General features: G+C 40.5%; 1 protein-coding gene across 1 annotated transcript in view; it reads right to left on the bottom strand.

Annotated features, from left to right (window-relative positions):
- Positions 1-617: 617 nt before the first annotated feature.
- The window catches only part of LOC108788172 (rod cGMP-specific 3',5'-cyclic phosphodiesterase subunit beta-like), a gene marked incomplete at its 5' end in the record, with an annotated part of 59,535 nt that continues 39,532 nt past the window's right edge, over positions 618-20,620 (bottom strand). Inside the window, 5 exons of the mRNA XM_018557897.1 lie at positions 618-676; positions 8,917-9,073; positions 12,488-12,571; positions 16,178-16,252; positions 17,020-17,083. Coding sequence (XP_018413399.1) covers positions 618-676; positions 8,917-9,073; positions 12,488-12,571; positions 16,178-16,252; positions 17,020-17,083 — 439 coding nt within the window. The remainder of the gene's footprint in view (positions 677-8,916; positions 9,074-12,487; positions 12,572-16,177; positions 16,253-17,019; positions 17,084-20,620) is intronic.

Genomic DNA, 20,620 nt, shown 5'->3' with positions numbered 1-20,620 from the left:
TATAGTAAGCAGGAAGTTATAGGTTCTATTGGGATAAACAGGTATAGTTCTCTACTTTCAGAAAATGTACTTAGTCTGGAAAAACGTATCCACATCCAAGTACGGGAAAGCTACAATATATTACATTCCTTGGGTGTAGATACACTTAAACTTCTGAATTTGAGAATAACTCAACCTCTCTTTGCAGTAAGACCCTACCAGCATTCAAGTGTCAAATGCCAATACCTCAGTGGTGATTTGATAGTTGAATGACAAAAAGCAGGGCTTAGTGTCAGGAGGTGGTAGGGTTTAATCTTGACTTTGACAGATGCCAAGGTTTTACATACAGCCCAAACTAGGATTTAAAAGAGCCTAGACTTCTGCAGTGTTGTTACCGTGCTGAAACATTTTAGGCCAGGTCAAGTTGACTTTACTGTTGAATTATTACTGTTCTTTGGATATGCTGTAGGAGTTTGCAGAGTATCATTCACAATTATTCACAAATGTTACAAGATGAACTCAGTGAATAGCAAAATAGATGAACGTGTAAGTTATAACTAGTCCATATTTAACTAACAAATAATCAAAGAGATGAATTCCTTCCGAATAAGTACAAAACATATTTGTTACTAAAGAATTCAAATTAATGTGCAAGTTGAAGATTTATCCGCATTTGCCCCTCCTCCATCAGCAGCAGCTGTAAATAGAAAAAAAATTGATTTTATAGATTAGAAAATACAATAGAAGAGTGACTTGAGTATTCTCCAAAAGCTCAGTCTCGGTCATATGGTATCTATCGACAACATGCTAAGCTTACTGGCAGGAAATGCAATTCATGATTTATTGTTTGTATACTGTGTGTCTTACAAACCCTGACTCTCTTTCCTTTCATGTCAATTGTTTTTGTTTTAAGATAGGATTTGGTATATCATCACTAGGGCATTACATAAATGGGTAAAAACTTTAGGCAACAAGCAAAGGAAGGATACGTTAATATCATGACTATAGTATTACCCATGTTTCCCCGAAAATAAGACACTGTCTTATATTTTTTTGGGCTCATAAAAACACACCGGGTCTTATTTTCGGGGTAGGTCTTATTTTTTTATTTTTTAAAATGTACAACAATCCACACTTATTCATGTACAAAAATATGGTGATCAAGGCAATCAGGGGTACCGTACCTTTCCAAGAGCAATTTGCTAACCAATCGCTGGCCAGAATGAGCGAAGCTCACTTTCACTATCGATTCCTCACAGGCGGAGTGCATTTGATATCACTCCGCCTGTGATGGGAGCCGGCGCTATAGAGGATGCATCGGCTTATGCGGCTCTGCTCCCTCCGCTGCCGCCTCGCTTCCTCTAGCGCTGGCTTCGTTAGCACCGCTGATTAAGTTCCCCCTTATGCCACCACTGGCCCTGGAAATGGTCACAACTAGGTCTTATTTTCGGGGTAGGTCTTATATTTTAGAAATTCACAAAAATAGTACTAGGTCTTATATTTGGGGTAGGTCTTATTTTCGGGGAAACCGGGTAACTATACTATGTTGTTTTTTAAAACTTTTTAAAATTCTCATTTGACAAAGTAAAGTTTATTATGTAAAGCTTCCTTTTAGCTTTTTTTTAATCAATATAAATGTTAACCTTACATTTTCATTGTCATCAAGCTATTGCTTTTATCCTGCCAGCCCCACATATATGTTGTATTTCTGATGGGGCACTTGAGGGGGGTGGCAGGCACAGCAGCATGGCCACTCTGCAGCACAATGTTTGCAGTGTGCCTGTTTCACCCTTCCATCCAGAGCGTCTCAGGTTGCTAAGAGCTGGGTAGGGAGATATAGAGCCCTTACACATCTTCAGCTCCTAGTGGCATCATTCTCCATCAGCACCCCTCAACTGATTAAGCACCATCCGCACCATCCAGCACCCCCCACCCCACCCAACCCCGCCGCCTCAAAAAGGCTATGAACACCCCTAACACTGCTGTATATAATCATTTTATATGCATTTAAGTACAAACCACAGTTACACAAATACCCTTGTTACAATTTTGTTTGAACCACTGTAACTGGGAAACACCATTTCAAAAATCTTTAGGTGTATTACATCGCCATGCCACACATTACTGAGGAATATGCCATGTCACCTGGGCAATTAAGGACAGCTGATTGAAAATAAATTGACTGAATAACTAAAGTGACTTTAGCAAAAGAGGATTTAAGAAGATTATGGATTAAGGGCGATTTAATTAAATATGTTGTGCAGGTCTGGGAAACAAGTTCAGCAAATAAGAGACCATATTCATGCTATCTGGCTTTTATTGATAATCTATTAATTTTATTTCATCATAAAGTATTACTTTACCAAATGAAGGGATTGCTTTATCGAATATTTAATTCATTAGCAGGCTCAGGACACTGACTCAGATTCATAAAATAATTCAATTTGATACTTGAACAACCATTCTACTGAAGCATTTAGAAATTCAAAGATTGTTTTTAATGTCAGTGATACTGCACATAGAAAGTCATACCGTAATATGCTAAATAATGCACATTGACACACAAGTAAAGCATCCTTATGTGACTCTTGCAACCTACTGATGCTTCAAATAGCTGAGATTCATTACTTTATATTCATATATACAATATTTATACACTCAGCATACTATCCCCGCTCTGCAAGGGTTAACTGCTCATATTGGTCTACGGCAAAAATAAAGAAGAAATACTCACCTGATCCTCAGTCTTGCCACAGTGCCTGCTCACCTCTCTCCCCCTCCGATTAGACTGGGGTATGCACATCTAATAGCCTGTATTAGACATGATGACATCACAGGTTCTTAGACCGCCAGAGCCTGGGGGTGAAATGGCTGCGGAGACCGGTCCAGCAGCCAGGCGGGACCTAGGATTGAGTGAGTATTTCTTCTTTATTTTCTCTCCCTAGACAAAACAATCAGTTAACCCTTGCAGTGTTGCCCTAGCCCCACTGCAAGGGTTCTCTTTTTTTAAATCCTGGAGTTCTATTTTAAGGTTCACAATGCAAAACAGTGTACTTTATGGGTGTCACTTTTCCAGACTTATACGCCTCTTATTAAATTTTGCTTCAGATTATACTTGGAAGCAGTTTTTTTGTCTTTTGTACTTTTAATGCACGCACAGCTCCGTGCTGCGTGCACGGCCGTATCTGGCAGCTCCCGAGTACGTGGCCGTATGCCGCCCTACGCTCACCCACCCTGCACGTCTGTGCGGGTACTCGTACGCTGACAGGATGGATCCTGTCTGCTTCCAAGACGGGACACCTGTACCTATACGGACCTGCACTTGGGGTGAGCGTAGGGCGGCGTTTGGTCATGTACTCCCATAGAGAAGGACAGGGGCTGTGTACTAATCACATGCAGCACCTGTCCTTCCTGGGAGCTGCCCAATACGGCCGTGCACGTTTACCCAAATAGAGCTTTCTTTTGGTGCTATTTGATCGCTGCTGGTTTTTATTAAAAAAATGTTATATAAATGAAAAGAGACAAAAAATTGTGGAAATAGTGGAAATAAATATTTTCAACTTTTTGTTATACAAAATATCAAATAAAATTACATTTCTTCCTAAAATTAGGCCAAAATGTATTCTGCTAAATATTTTTGGTTTAAAAAAAATCCCAATAAGTGTATACTAAGTGGTTTGTGTGAATTGGTAGGTACCAATTATAAGTCTTTTGAAAACATGGTTTTTATCCATATGGTGTCGAACAACAAAATCGGTATTGCTCAGGGTAAAGGATTGGTTTAGGAATGATATGGCCGGTATATTTTTTTCAAACCTTGGTGTGTCTGCTACATAAAATCTTATAATTTGAGGAAGCTGAACCCCCCCCAGGAAAAAAAAATATCTACGGCCCTGCTACTTTACATAGTGGATTTTTTTTAAACAGTTTTCGGTCATTATTATTTTTTATTACTGACCATAATAAATGAGGAAAACATGTACAAAATCACTACACATTGCCTACAAGAGCAAGCTGCCTGTAAGTAGTTGTAGCAGTCTGTCTAAAGAAAATCATGGCCCTTCACACTAGCCTGTTTGCTAAACGCAGTGTATTAGTGGACAGGCTAATGCATTGTGGCAGCTCTGCTGCAGCTGTCACTTTTTAAATTTTTTTAACATTATGTGCACTGTGCTGCCATGGAGCAACTTGCGGTGGCATCAAGTGCACTGCAAAAAATGCAGCATGTTTGTATCACAGAACAGTGCATCACCCATCCCACCCATATTGTGGTGTAAATTGTGAGAACAATTGTTTTCTATTTGTCCTTGCGGTAACCTGCATTGATCCAGTGTGGTTATACGCAGGTCAGGGCCGCCATCAGGGGGATTCAGCTGATACACATGTGAGGGGCCTGGGCAGCTTGGGGGGCCTGGGCCCCTTACATGGGTATTGGCCATATCAGGGGCTGCATAGCAGAAGTGACAGGGAGGAGGTGGAGGAGGCGTTGGTACTTTAGCGAAGAAGGCCAGGCCCCAGCAGCGCCGGTCCAGTGGCGGAGGAGGTCCGGCCCCAGCATCGACAGGAAAGAGGAGCTGGGAGGAGGTGCATGGAAAGGGAACCCGACCAGCCCACCTGAGAACTTGCAGAGCCCACGATAGAGAGTCTCAGATGGGCTGTGCAAGATCTATGGTGTGCTCTGCAGGGTCACTCTAACGTGGGCTGTGTGGGGTCTCAGGAATGTGTGGGGTCTTAGGTGGGCTCTGCAGGGTCCCAGGTGTGTCCTGAGGGTCCTCAGGTGGGTCCTGAGTCCAGGGCATTACTAAGCCCTGCGTCCAGTGCGTTAGTAAGCCCTGAGTCCAGTGTGTTTCTAAGTCCAGAATCCAGTGCGGTACTAAGTCCTGAGCCCAGTGCATTACTAAGTCCTGAGCCCCATGCGTTACTGAGTCCTGAGCCCCGTGTGTTACTAAGTCTTGAGCTCAGTGCGTTACTAGGTCCTGAGTCCATCATGTTACTAAGGCCAGAGTCCAGTGCATTACTAAGTCCAGTGTGTTACTAAGTCCAGAGTCCAGTGCGTTAATACGTCCCGTGTGCAGTGCGTTAATAAATCCTAAGACCAGTGCGTTACTAGGTCCTGAGTCCATTGCGTTACTAAGTCCAGAGTCCAGTACATTACTAAGTCCAGAGTTCAGTGCGTTACTAAGTCTAGAGTCCAGTGCGTTAATAAGTTCAGTGTCCAGTGTGTTACTAAGTCCAGAGCGTTAATAAGTCCAGTGTCAAGTGCGTTACTAAATCCTAAGTCCAGTGCGTTACTAGGTCCTGAGTCCATTGCGTTATTAAGTCCGGAGCCCATTGGGTTACTAAGTCCTGAGTCCAGTGCGTTACTAAGTCCTGAGTGCAGTGCGTTACTAAGTGCAGAGTCCAGTGTGTTACAGAGCCTGCAGTCAACCTGAGAGCCCGCACACAGCCCGCACAAAGCCTGCAGTCCCCCTGAGAGCTTCTACAGTGCCCGCAGCCCACCTGAGAGCCCGCACAGACAACCTAGGAGTCTGCATAGCCCCCCTGAGAGCCTGTCCAGCCCAGTTTTTTTTCTTAGATGGGCTAGTGGATAGATTAGGGGCAGTTAGTGTTAGTGAACAGGGAGTGCGATTAATGTTAGTGAAAAGGGAGTGCAGTTAGTGTTAGCAAAAGGGACTGCAGTTAGTGTTAGCAAAAGGGAGTGCAGTTAGTGTAGGGTCCTGCTCAACATATTTCTTGGACAAAATATATATTGAATGCACTGATGACTTACACTTTTCACTCACAATAGCTTCCAGGAACACCGTCAGTAGGACCCGCCCTTGACACGTTTCATCATCAAAGGCAGATCTGCGTAATTTTAAGAACGTCCTTTGATGACGAAAAGCGTCAAAGGCGGGTCCTACTGACGGTGTTCCTGAAAGCTATTGTGAGTCTGTGAAGGAGACTGTTTTGTTACCGGCCGGATAAAGGAGATTTCAACATGTGAGTGTGCTATATTCTTTTTTAAATAAATCATTTTATACTGCACAATGAGCGATTCCTTCTATTTTTGGTTGCTGCTGGAATGCTGCCATCTATACATTGAGAATCTGGGTTTCATTATCGATGCTGAGAAGATCGCAGGCGATTGTTCCACACCAACAGGAAGCTCTGTTTGAATGCTGATTTAGTCAAACATTTCTGTTAAGTGTTTGACTATGGGGGTTGGCGCTTGAGGATCACCAACATCTTGCACGGAGTGAATTTTTGTCTTATTTGCACCTTATAGATCTCACGCTTTGGGACTTTTAGATCTATATCTGTTCACCATATACATTCATAAATATTTATCCCTCTTTTGGGGGTCTTATCACTTTATTTAATTCATGTTATTTATTTATATTGCATCTGAGGCCATTGTTTTGTATTTATTAACATATGTCACTATATATGGCTGTTATCTTATTAGATTTCATCACAGTATTTATGCTATTTTATTGAGATCATTTGAGTGGCGTTTTGCACTTATTATTTCGTCAAACAGCAAAAAGTTTTCCTGGCACACTCACAAGCTAGCATGTAAAAAAACTTGTCGCACACTAAGGTTAAAAACAGAGGTTTGGATACACGTCAGAAAATGTGAAAGCCGCACAGTCGCGCCAAGGCACCTCTTATAGTGCGGTCCTAACTCTAAACCAGATCAGAGTCTCCATCTTGGAGCACATTATTATTTGTCACCATTTTTTGGTATTTAGCGCTGTGTGTTGTGCATTCAATCCATTAATTTATTCATAGCAGCTCTATATCATTTTGGGAAATTGCTATATCCTTAGCGCATATTTTCCATTTACTATTCATATTCTAATCTATACTTTAAAAAAAAAGTTGGTCTACTTAGTGAGTTAACAGACAATCAGGTAACACTAATCAGAATTCACCTACTAATGGCATCTACATTTGGGTAATAGGGATGCACTTGTTCAACAAATCCTGCCTGCTTCTAAATCTCTTTATCTTAAACGTATTGTAAAAATAATGATGATGTCAGGGAATGCTGGCTTCCGTCTGTTAACTGTTTTAATATATTAGAATAATCCCCACTACAAAACAGTGTCACCAGCAATCTGGCACTTATAATATAGTTAATGAAATGTCACTTGTGAAAAAAACCAAAAAAACAGTGCAATGTGCTTGGATTGGCCCATCAGCACTGTGCCGGGCACCATGATGTAGCACAGCGGCTAGCGTGAATGCGCACTAAGAGATGAACAATACTAAACACATTTCAAAATATTAGTTTTGTGAGACTCCATAAGCCTAGCCATGAGGCAGTAGTCAGATGTGAGGGATTAAAATATCCATCCTAGCTGATCCCCAATTTTCACAAAAAGAAACCAGCATTGTCTGCTTCAACTTATAGACATAAAATGAGTCTCCTGATCCAACCAAAAATCATTTCATGTCTATAGGTATCTTTTACATCTATGTATTTGAGACATCCTAAAAAGAAATCAGTATGCCATAAGGCTTTTTACATGTTCTGTTAAAGTATAAGTGCACTTATTTGAGAATTTGAGAATCTTCACTTAAAAATTGTGTGAACATTCACTTCAATTATCCAGTCATGTGAAATGCATCTGCACATGATTGGGTATTCAAAGTGAACATGAATTTGCTTTTCACCTGATTGGATAACTGAAGTAAATATCCACATACTTATTTGTGTGTAGATTCTCAACTCTTTAGTAAAAAAAGCCTCAATATCACAAAAAGTAATTGTAGCTTGTACCTCTATTTTCAATTTTACTTTCAATTGTCGATGATGGCACAGTGTATGTGATCTCCGGAACTCCTTCCCATCCAAATGTGGCACATGCATCAATCAAAAGATGACTGGCTAATACAAATAATGACAGACTGCCAGCACTGATTGCTGTTAGTCTTTATGGTTAGATTGTTCTTTGATTACTAAAGCAAATTTCTAGTGGCATTAAATGCTGTTATGTTCTACTGTAAAGCAATAGCAGGTACCTCTAGGTGCCTGTAAAAAATAGTGTCAGTATGCTTCCTGAGAGCCTTGGGAACCTTTCCTTTTGAAGATAGTGCATACCACCCCATACTTCCGGCTTCACCACCAGATTAACTGGTAATAGAGACCCATGGCATTGTTGGACTAAGGTATGGGGGGATTGTGGTGGCTCCAAGCACCAGAATTCAACTAGAAAGTCAATATTTGTTTAGTAGAGCACTCTGTATTTAAGTGTTCCTGGATAGCTCAAAAGAACAAAGACATCATGTGATAGCCTGTTTTTGTTTCTCAGTGCCAGATTAAAACACAAGTACACTTTAATTTTAAAGAGCACTTATCCTTAAAGCAGAATTAAACCAATGCCAAGCAAGTAAGATGCTTTTTTTGCAGAGACATACCTGGGTTGATTTGCAGGGAAATGTTTCCTTAGCTTAGTAATTGTGCTCGCACATGATTGGATGATGGAAGTCAGCAACGCTTCACCTCATTCACTAAGCTAAGATAAATTTCCCATGCAAAGTGCACGGACTATTTGCCTTAAATAAACCAACCCCAAGGGAATTTGCAAAGGAATTTTTACTTGGCAGGGGATTTTTTCCCTTAGTTTAGTAAATGTGGTGAGACTTCACTTTGCAAAGAATACCCAATCATGTGCAAGGAAATTTTAAAAAAACTGTATTTTTGCTTGCACATGATTGGATGATGGGAGTTAGCAATGCTTCACCTCATTCACTAAGCCAAGATAAAATTCCCTTGCACAGTGAACAGACTATTTGCCTAAAATAAACCAACCCCACTGAGTCTCTCTGCAATAAAACCTGTCAGCAAGCAACGTTTTTTTTTTTTTTAATTTGAGTTTTGTTTGACTTTAAATAATAACTTTAAATAACTTTCATATGAAGCCCTATAAATGTATATTGGTCACACACCTTTTTTAGCAGATAATTCATCGTCCTTCTTCTTCTTCTCTTCTTCAATTACTTTCAGTTTTGCCTCATATTCATCTTGCAGAGCTTTCCACTCCTTTCTGTTATTAAGCAAGCCATCCAACATTGGTTGAATTTCTTCATGGAAGCGAGAAAACTCCTAAGAGGCAATAAAATGGCCCATGTAAGTACTACATGTATAGTGTTGATCCTTTAGGAATTTAAATTTTACATAGAAACTTTTAGACATCACACTGATGAGAACATTGACACTAATTTTTACAACAGAGGTGTACCTAGAGATGTTTGTAAATTGAGCTTGACTCATTTCTGCAAAAAGAAGAACACAACAGAAGGAACATTTAAGGCAAATACATGATTGGGTATTCTTTGCAAAGTGAAGTCTCACCACATTTACTAAACTAAGGGAAAAAATCCCCTGCCAAGTAAAAATTCCTTTGCAAATTCCCTTGGGGTTGGTTTATTTAAGGCAAATATTGAGGACCTGAGAAAAGCTATGTCATTGTACAGTACATGACAGCATACTACCGACTTCCATTTCCAGCCATAAACAAACATAGATCCCTGTGAGCATTCTAACATTAAAGCTCCTTTCACACTCTGGAGCTGTCAGTTCTGATTAGCAGGGTGTTTGTGTACAGACATCCATGACATCTGTGTCTGTTCAATTTTTTCTTCCATCTATTTCTATTTCCATTTCTTCCAATGGAAGAAACAGCTGAACTTACTGGGTCCGTGTTAGCCCTACAGGAAGCCAGAAGTAAGTGGACATGTGTCTGTTTACATAAGATTACCCTTGATCCATCACAATCAGATTGGCCAAAACAGAACTATTTTCCGTTTTGCTTTACAGACCTGGCCAGAGCCGGGGGTAATCAGATGTGGATTGACACACGTCCATTTAGATCCGGCTGCCCATAGACTAACATTGGGCATTCAATCAGATCTGCCTGTGAAACTGGCATGCGGGCCTGATCAGATTGACCACCTGAAAGGAGTCTAATGGGTATTGACTGTTTTCTATTTTGACTTGTGGCAGTGTTTTACATTCTGCTGTAATTCTGAAAGTGTTTTTTTACATTTCTGCCCAATTTAAAGTTATATGTAGTTATAGTATTTGTTATGTTCCATGAAAAGTTATTAGTGACATGGAGGTCATCAGGAAGAACCACTGAGTGCAGCAAGTGACACAGTAGATAGACACTCCAGGAACTGTGAGTCTCTGAACAGACTTTATTGTACAATTCCTCATTAATGGAACAGTTTCAGTGGGGTGGATTGTGGAAGTGATAAGTAAAAGAACATTATATGGGGCTAGGGACTGATGCAAATGGTTTACGTACATGAAAAAGCCCTGTGGAATTTCTTAGGGGGTTATGCACGTAGAAGCCGAAGCATCCAGCCGTAGCTTCAGCTGATCCTTCGGCCCTGTTTGGCTGCCTATGGCCTTCGGTTCAGTCGAACCGAAGGGCTGCTGTAGGGGCTATTCACTATAGCCCCTACAGCAGCCGAAGGTGGCTAAACGGCTCAGCCGAAGTGAAACCCGAAGCGGCGCGAACGGCCTGCCGAAGACCAGACTTTCGCCCCGCAAATGATAGCTGGGTTTGGAGCCAGCCGTGATCTCAAAGCTGGCTCTGCCTGCCCAGTTGTAAAGGCAGATAAACATCCCCAAATGACCTGGGGACACTGATCTGTCATTAAACAATAACAACTGGGCGGAGCTGGCTGTGATGTCACGGCCAGCTCCGTGCACTTGTTATTCATTGGCTGGGACCTGGTAGAAGACTCTAGCATGTGCCAGGCAATATGAAACAGTTGGGCAGAGCTAGCTGTCACTGCTAGTTCCGCTCAATTGGTTTTTTTATTGTTTTTTTTCTTTTTGAAAAAATCTTAATTTTTTTTTATTTCACATTTATTTACATTTGTAAAAATATTTTTTCAACTTTTTTTTTTACTCTTTTCATTGATTTTCTATTCTGCTCGGTACCAAGGAGGTACCGAGCAGAATAGCCAAACCGAATGCCGCTCAGCGGAATTTGGCTATAAACTCACTGCCGATCGGCCCCTATGTGAATAGGGGCGAACGGCAGCAAGCGAGCTGCCGCAGCTTCGGGTCAGCCGATCCAAATGTTGGATCGGCTGAGTCCAAGTCCTTCTGCACTTCAGCTCAGCTGAACATGCAGAGCATGTTCGGCTGACCGAAGTGCAGCCGAAGGCGGCCGATGTACGAAAGTAGGTCGGCTCACTTCACTTCGGCTGGGTTATTCACTTGGCTGCCTTCGGCAACTTTGTGAATAACCCCCTTAGAGTTCTATAAATCAATAAAATAAACAAAAACATTTTCATTATATGACATGTTCAATACTATAACAAAACCCAAACACCAGATATGCTGTTTGTACATTTATCTGTTAAACCATTTTGTCATGGCAATAGGCAGTTATAGGTTGGAAATTTTAGAGTGTCATTATAGCTGGTCCCAACCCATCCTAGAGGAAACAAAAGTCAACACACACTATCCTAAATGCCATATATTGTATAGATCCAGTTTCCAATGGCTTTTTGTTTGCTTTGTTAACCATGCAAACAAAAAGCCATTGGAAACTGGATCTATAGAATATATGGCATTTAGGATAGTGTGTGTTGACTTTTGTTTCATCTAGGATGGGTTGGGACCAGATTATTGCAAATTAGTGTAAAAGTTGTCACGATTATTACATCATAACTTACAGTAAATTATGAAATATTTATATTTTCTGATTCCCTTTAGAAAATCCAACTGCTTTGTTTGTTTTCTCAATTAAATTAGGTACCTCGGCTTATATTCGGGACGGCTTATACTCGAGTATATATGGTAATTTAACACATAACAGCAAAAATTGCCCTTATGATATTAAATAGTTTAATGCTATAGAACTGTTTTACCATAATGGTGTTGGATAAAATTATTAACTGTCCTTAAACACAATTTTTCAAGTGCTTTTACTGTATCATTATAGCTGGTCCCAGCCCATCCCAAATCAAACAAAAGGCAATACACAGTATCTTAAATGCCATGTATTCGATAGATCCAGTTTCCATGAGCTATTTTTTTAGTTTGTTTTTTAACCAGATATCAGATTATTGTCAAACTAGTATGCTGATTCCCTTAAGAAAATCTAACTGTTTTGTTTGTTTTCACAATGATGTAATTTAACACATAATGGAAAACAATGCCTTTAGGATATTAAATGGTTTTATCATTATGGGAAAGAAATGTTTTACCATAATGGTGTTGGATAAAATAAATAACTGTTTATAAAAAACATTACATTTAGGTAGAAATGATATAGTTATTATCATCTAAATACTTAAATAACTCCAGGACAAAGTTATACATTTTTAAATTTAGTTAGTATTTTTCTAAATGCTCTGTGGATGTGGAGGAAAAATAAATAGAAATATATTTTGAAAAAACTAAAATGTGCCTTACTACAGCAGTTCTTCTACTATTTTGTACAATGCATGGAAAATGTATACCCTTTGCATCTATATCTCAGTTTTTGTGACTTACTTTATATACAAAGGTGCACACAAAGTCAATGAAACCACACTGGAGCTTTGGCAATTCCGCAGACTTATTTCTGTCCATCATGGGCTGTCACAGAAAAATATTTATTATAAATAAACAAAAAATCATGGAAGATCACTGATGGTAAGTACTATTGCTATGTTCTTTCTTGCACAACTGTACTGTATTATTGCTGGCAGCAAGACTAGCAAGATATGAAGCGAAAGACATTAAAAGCTAAGGAAACAGCGAAAACATGCAAACTTAAATTTTCTTATATATTTCCGATTAAACTCTTTAAAGCAGGATAAGTATTTTACAATATAAACTAATAATGGAAGAAAAACACAAAGTCACATTATTGATCAGATGTCATTGATGCCTAGATGCCCAGGCCAAATTCAGCAATGACAGTTTGTGCTGTTAAACTTAACTCCATGGGGCATATTTATAAAGCAGCAAGCAGGATGGAAATTCACCTCCAGTAAATGATTGGTGAATGTTATATTCACTGCTTTATAAATATGCCCCTGTGACTAATTTGCACACCTATATAATCTTTATACATTTTTTTAAGACATAAAAGGTTTTTGTTTGGTACACTGTTTTTCTTTTTTTATTATAGGTTGACAAAAGCGCAAAAAAAGCAAATAATGTAATATTATTTTAAATGGTACAAGTGCATTTGACAGCTGAACTAATAAATAGATAGCAAATAAACACTTCAGCCTGAAGGTGTGTCATTCTTGAGATCAGTGGAAGGCTATGATTGACAGCCAATATAAAGAGCTAGCAGCTGCGCAAAATGTCTGCTGGAGGCTGTTAGAGGGTTAATGTTTATTAACGTAACCTTGGACAGTGTATCATGTCAGGGAAGGTTATTATATAGATTGTCGACAGGTAGGGGTTAAAGACAATGGGTGGAATTTATCAAAGCACTTGCGACAGTTTTAGCCTCTTAGATAATTTTTGTTTATGTGCAAATCTGTCTTTCAACATGTGCCCCTGTTTTCTTCAGAGCTTGCACTACTTTTCCAACTGCACATGTTATGCACCTGTTTTATTCAGAGCCTGCACTACTTTTTCAACTGCATGTTTTTTGCACCTGTTTTGCACCTGTTTTCTTCAGAGCTTGCACTAATTTTTCAGTTGCATGTTTTTTGCACCTTTTTTTCACGTGTTTTCATCTGCACTTGTTCTGGGCTGTCTGAAACTGGAGCATCACCTAAGAAAACACTCACAACTTAAGAAGTCCCCATGACCTCTTCTTCAAGATGCGACAGTTAAGCTTTTTGCCTGAAGTTAGAAGTCTTCTTTCTTGGAGTCTATTAAACCTCATTTATCAACAACATTACAGTAGCTTGATAAATCTGGTGCAAATATATTCCGTGCAAGTTCAAACACTCGCAACTGTTTGATAAATCCCCCCCCCCCCCCATTTTTTTTTTTCCCTTTTTAATTCGGGTTGTCCATCCGCACATTCATAATACTGCCCATTCACAATTCTCCACAGAATCTCCGGGCAGGTCACCTCGTTTGACACAAAGGCCTCATTTGTCTGTCATAGGCAAGGCTGGGGATTTTTTTCCCCTTTCCTCCCCTCCCCTACGCTTGGAGGCAAGTGAACAATTTTTTTTTTTTAGAGTGGCAAAAAATAATCTTTTTTTTAGAGCATGTATAAATATTTTAAGTCTTCATTAAAACATTCGAATTCCAGTTGGATGGAGCAGAGCGTACTTGCGCGTCCTGTGTGCTGACAGACAGAGCTTTGGCGGTGACAGGATCGTGACGCACTGGCAATTAAGGCCGGGGTTATGAGGCAGGCTTTCAGGTGGGTCGTGCAATTTCAACCACTCGCACCTTTTTGATAAACCCCCCCCCCCCGCCATTTTTTTTTTCACCTTTTTTGCACGTGTTTTCATCTGCACTTGTTAAACCTCATTTATCAACAACATTACGCTAGCTTGATAAATCTGGTGCAAATATTTTACGTGCAAGTTCAAACACTCGCAAGTGCTTTGATAAATTCCCTCCAGTGTATTATGGTTTTTTATACATTTATTGATCACGGTCAGGACTAAAAAATAATTAAAAAGTATTTATTTTTCAAATTGTGATTTAGAATAGTATCATTAAAATGAGTTTAGCAATGAGCATGTATATCTAAGGGGGTTATTCACAAAGCTGCCGAAGGCAACCGAGTGACCTCTATTCACTTCAGCTCTGTACGAGTACATCGGCTAAAATCAGCCGTACATCGGCTGATCTAACCGGCAACATCGTTCGGCTATTCACTTCAGCTCTATATGTCTACATCGACTAAAATCAGCTGTACATTGGCTACCTTTGCTCAGAAGTGCAGAAGCCGTTCGACTCAGCCGATCCAACATTCGGCAGTACACTTGCTTCCGTTCGCCCCTATTCTTATAGGGGCCGAACTGCAGTGAGTGAATAGCCGAATGCAACCTAGCGACAATTGGCTCGGCTATTCTGCTCGCTATCTCCAAGGTAGCGAGCAGAGTAGAAAAAATTTTAACAAATGAATTTTTTTTTTAAAATTATAAAAATAAATGTAAACAAATTAAAAAAATTTAAAGTTAAGAAAATAATTTTAAAAAATTAAGGAAAAAAAACAAAAACAACGTGGGGTTCCCCTCCCAAACTAAACCAGACACTTTAGGTCTAGTAGGAATGTTAGGAGGGACCCCTATTTAAAAAAATGCGTGGGGTACCCTCCAAAAGTTATACCAGGCCCTTTAGGTCTGGTAGGAATTTTAGGAGGGACCACAAGTTAAAAATAAAAAAAAGTGCGTGGGGTTCCCCCCAAAATCATACCAGGCCCTTTACCACTTCCAGCGGGTTCACATAGATGTACGTCCTCCGCTGGAAGTGGTTATACCAAGAACGTGGCTGCTGCTGCAGCCGTGTTCTTGGTACCGTTTTAAATAGCCGTTGATTGCTGTTTAAATACAAGCGTTCCGGCGTCTATACAGGCGCCGCCGTCGGATTTCCTCTGTCCCCAGTGTGAGCCCGGGACCGGCATGGCGGGTTTCCCCTGATGGATCGGAGGAGAGATTAGCGGCTTCTAACCGCTGATCTCTCCTGCAATCACTGGACCCGGAAGTTATGTGCATTACACATGACTTATGTTCACTATGGAGTTTCAGTAAGAGAAAGAGAATCTGAAGGCAGTTTCTTCTGCTCAGTTTATTTAGAAAATTCATAATGCTCTTTGGCACCAGTGTCATGAGTGCATCCTATATTGTTTATTTCTAAGCTAATGATTTTACATACATAGTCTAACAAAAGCTAAAAAGGTTAATATAACAAGTCGATTTTGCAATTTCTTCTAAAAGCACTCTAAAATCATTTTAGCTAGTATAATTTCTTAAAATCAGTCCTTAGCTACACTTCGCACTATTCTAGTACTAGACGAGTGATTGACTCAGAGCAAATTGCACATTTGAGAAATAATACTTAGACTGAGACAATGGGGAACATTGTCATCTTGTTCAGAAAGAACAATGATAATGTGGAAATTGCAATAATCATAAATTTGTTCATACAAGTCAGATATTTCAAGATGGTTCTTGATTAGCTGCTATCATTAAAGTCCTTTGCGTATCATTACTGTTCAGCCTAGTGGCAGAACCTAAGAAGCAGACAACCCTTCGGGAAAAAATCTTTACTTACAATAGGCTGTTGCTGAAGTACTGTCCTTTCCAGGTCACCTTGCTCCCAAAATTCAGCAGCAACAAGAAGAGCAACCTATAAAAATAAGAGAAAAAGTGAGCATTTTATTATGTTTATCCCACTTAATTAACAGGGCAATTTACAGCTTAGGACAGTGATGGTGAACCACAGTGAACCACTGCCCTCAATGCTAGAGGGCAGTGGTTCATTGACCACCAATGTAAGAGGTCACTACTACATTGACCACAACGGTTAAGATATACCACATTTTCTTTTACTGTAATTCATTACTGAAATTATTTTGTTGTACAGAGCAAGGAGTGTTAAAACAGATGTGCCCTGAGTGTTGAATAATCTACATGCACCACATTCTTTAGTATTGTATTTCAACATTTCTACAACTTATCTAAATACTTTACCAACTCCAGACTGCAACAACCTATGGCACCCAATCAGATTTCTGTTAATGGATTTAATTACTGACTGATCACTTCTAACTGCTATCCATTGGTTACTTTAGTTTACACCTTATAATATACCTTTGAACTGTGCATCTATAAGATGACACTGTACTTTTGATGTTTAGGAGGAGAAGCATCTGTTTATGACATCTTCAAATATATTGGTTTGAGACCCTCACAAACAATAGCAGAAACCAATAATATTGCATTTGATGGATAGCATATATAGCATAGATACATAATATGAACTTAGAACAATATAAAGAACCTAATATGAATACTAAATACTATAGATGAATATATGCTTATACCATATACACTCAAACATAAAATATATATAAATTGTGCAAAGAATTAGATGATTATTGACTAACATCTGACCTTGCTCTGCACTTCCCATGGTTTCGTGATGGCAGATAAATCACAAGCTGTCATCATCATGGCCCTGCAGATAATGAATGATGTCAGTGAAATCATGAATGTTAAAGCAGATCTAAATTCCACCTGTATTTTTTTTTTTTTTTTTGATAAAATGCTGTTTCACCCTATTTTCATATATTTTTTCATCTCAATGCTGCTCATCTCTATCAGCCTCATTCAACTACCTCTTGTCTTTATGCACACACTCCAGTGTCAACTGCACATCATTGCTCTGGACTAGCTTCCTAGTAACAGCATTGAAACAAAAAAACACAAACAGCGCTCTCAGATGGAGACCCTAAAAATGGATAACTAACTAACATGCAGCCCTGGTAACAGGAGGAGAACCTATAAATGTAATAACAAAAGAACACAAAAGGGTGCAAAGGCAATGAGGAACTAACTAACTTGGCAGAACAGGCTCTCTCTCTCTCTCTCGATATTCCCTACCCCACTACTACCACTGACTTGACCGCCCGCCGCATGTCGGCATCCCCCTACTGTTGCTACCACGGCTCCTGCACACCGCTCCATTCCGATCTAACAGAGACCGAGTACTGTCATCCATAGCCACAGCAGCTCAGCCAGATGTAACGCCGCCGAGTCTCCTCCACAATGCTTGGATCTCTCACTCATGCAGCGGTGACACGGACGGAGTCCCTGCTCTGCTCCCTCTCTCCTCGTTCACAGTTCTCTCCTCTCTCCCCGTGGACGAACACCTTCGGGCAGCAGACCAGCCAAATTTGGGCATACACCTCGGGCACCCCAATCTTCCACACAGGCCGCCCCTCCTCTGGTCCCCGGACTTACATGTAAGTGTCTAACAGCTTTTTTTGTGCCATGTTCTGCCAAGTTAGTTAGTTCCTCATTGCCTTTGCGCTCTTTTGTGTTCTTTTGTAGTAACAGCATTGGTGGACTATGTCAGCACAGCTGCTGAAAAGGTAACAATACAGGAGCACCCCAGCTGTCACCCCATAACCAGGGACGTGCAGTCAGCTGACAGCTTTTTCTCCATTCCATTCAGAGCGGCTTGTAACAGGTTACACAGCAGGGAAAGCCTCCCCGCTTTGTAACCTGTCATGGACAAAGCGCTGCCTGTTTATTACAGGCAGCTATGGTCAGATGGAAAAAGTGCAGCAGATTCCTCCATCTATGCCAAACTGTTTGGATGGAGGAATCTCCCACTGGGCCAAGCTTCAGCATTTTGCTAGTTGGCCCCGCTGGCTCTCAAAACACCGGAACAATGCCTGCATCCAATTAGATTTTGACAGCCAGCGGGCGCCAACTAGCAAGATACTGAAGCTTGGCCTAGTGGGAGATTCCTCCATCCACACAGTTTAGCGTAGATGGAGGAATTTGCACTTTTTCCATCTGACCATAGAAAATCTATAGAAATTCTATAGGTGTATGACCAGCTTTAGAGTGATCATGTAAGAAAAGGACCGCCTTCTTGTTCTGTATAACAGACAAATGTTCAGTTAAATCACATTAGCAGAAGCAATCAAATAGTTGCCACAAATGTAGAAAAAGAAGGTCATCATACTACTGCCTCTACCAATGCTGTCATACCATACCAGGTTTTGATAATGTCATACCATACCAAGTTTTGATAATCCATTTATAGGCACATATACATGGGCACATTTGCACCAAATATTCTACAAGTATTTCTTCCTGAAATTATTTAACAATGCGCAAAGCTTGAACTATATTTTGCAGTGGCCCATCCAAATTCCAGAAAATATGTCTCTGCCGAAAAAACTGGGACAGTGTTCTGCTAAAAGCTGTTTTTGTCCAGTTTCCTGTGAGTTGGGTGTCCATTCACCTACCCTTCCCCATGTAGTGTGCAGCAGGTTGTACGAGCATCATTACATCACTGTTAGCTAGCTTGGGAGTTGACTGCAGCAAGGTGTTTATATATTTTTTTGCACCCATCCACACCCTGCTTATTTCATTGGTAGGGTTAGAGAAATAACTAAAACACTTCCAACTGCCAGGTAACTTCATTCAGCTAGCTTACATGATTTGTGATTTGTTTATGAGCATGGACCTATACTAAGAGAAAGTAATGTTGTGTGGCCTGCAGTGCCCTCTCCCAGTTAAGCAGAGAGGGCACCTACATAATGATTTCTTTTCTCGTTGTTTCAATCGATAAGTATTCCACCCATTTCTGTTGCTCTTCATATGTCTTTGACTGATCAACAATCTTCTGGAACATTGTTCTCTTCCTGAGAAGACAGATAATAATGAATACTCACATCACACTTAGACAAATGGAAGTTATGTATAATATCAGAAGAAATTTTGGATAAAGGGTAATTGTAGTTTTAGTAGCTAATCAAAGGTTATATATATGTGCAGCTAGTTTTTGATAGAGTATGGAAATGTTAGAACCTTAAAGCCTGTGTCCCTGCTAATCAGCCCCCTGTCTGCCTAGCAACTGATGATGCAGATGGGCGGGCCGGCTGCTCTAGGCATTCATGATAGGCTCTGATCCCTTTGCTTTGGAGAGAGACAGAGCCACAGTGCTCTGCTCCTCCCACACTACTGGATACTACTCAGGGGACAGGGGACGGGTGTTTTATCAAAGTTTGTGACTACGTTGGAATGTGTGACCGGTGACGTGGTCACACATTACAACGTAATCCCGCTCAGTTTGACAGCGATGGAATGTGTGACCGCCTATTGGGTCAAGCATTCCAGCGCTTTGTCGGCTGTTCCAGGGCAGATCGGCACAGTGCGCAAGTGCAGGAGAACCGATCATATCTGCCTAGAACAACTGATCGGTCTGAAACGTCACTTCTATCGGACTTTGTGAATGTTGCAGAGGGGGGTGATTCACAAACAGTAACTGCAGGAGTGTTACAATCAGCGAGCACCGCAGATATGTTTTTTATATATCTGCAGCGCTGGCTGATTGTCACACTCCTTAAGTTACTGGGCCAATCATTTAAAAAAAATATAAAATGAATAAATTGATTTGGGATGTTGGGGTGGAGAGAGAAACTGCATGGCAGTTAGCGGGCTTGGCTTGGTGGGGGGCCCAAGAAAATGTTTGTCCAGGGTCCAATTCATATCAAAGACGGCCCTGCACAGAGACATAAAGTAATCTAAAATCTTAGAGTTGTCACGAGAACAAGAGGTAAGGTGAAGTACTCCAACAGGGACATCTGTTCTGTTGACATCTGTCTAAGAGGACAATTCCTTTCACTTTGCAGTGATTTTCTCTCTCTTCCTGTTGCATCTCTGAACCAGGAAGTGAAGGGAAATCTTTCTAACAGACAGCAAAAATTAAACTAACAGGAATTTTAACCCTTCCCTACTGTATTCAAAAGTAAAAAAAAAGGTTTGGCTATACATATATCACTATGGTATTCACAAAGCTACCGTAGGCAGCCGAGTGAATAACCGACCCGAAGTGAAGTGAGCCGAATGCTGTTCGGCTATTCACTTCAGGCTTGTATAGCTGATTTCAGTCATATATCGGCTGAAATCAGCCGTACATCGGGTGGCTTCGGGTCGGCCGAACATGCTTTGCATGTTCGGCCGACCTGAAGTGCAG

Source organism: Nanorana parkeri, unplaced genomic scaffold, assembly GCF_000935625.1.
Source record: "Nanorana parkeri isolate BGI_ZX_2015 unplaced genomic scaffold, ASM93562v1 scaffold310, whole genome shotgun sequence".
NCBI lineage: Eukaryota > Metazoa > Chordata > Amphibia > Anura > Dicroglossidae > Nanorana > Nanorana parkeri.
This window is presented reverse-complemented; position numbering and strand designations above follow the sequence as displayed.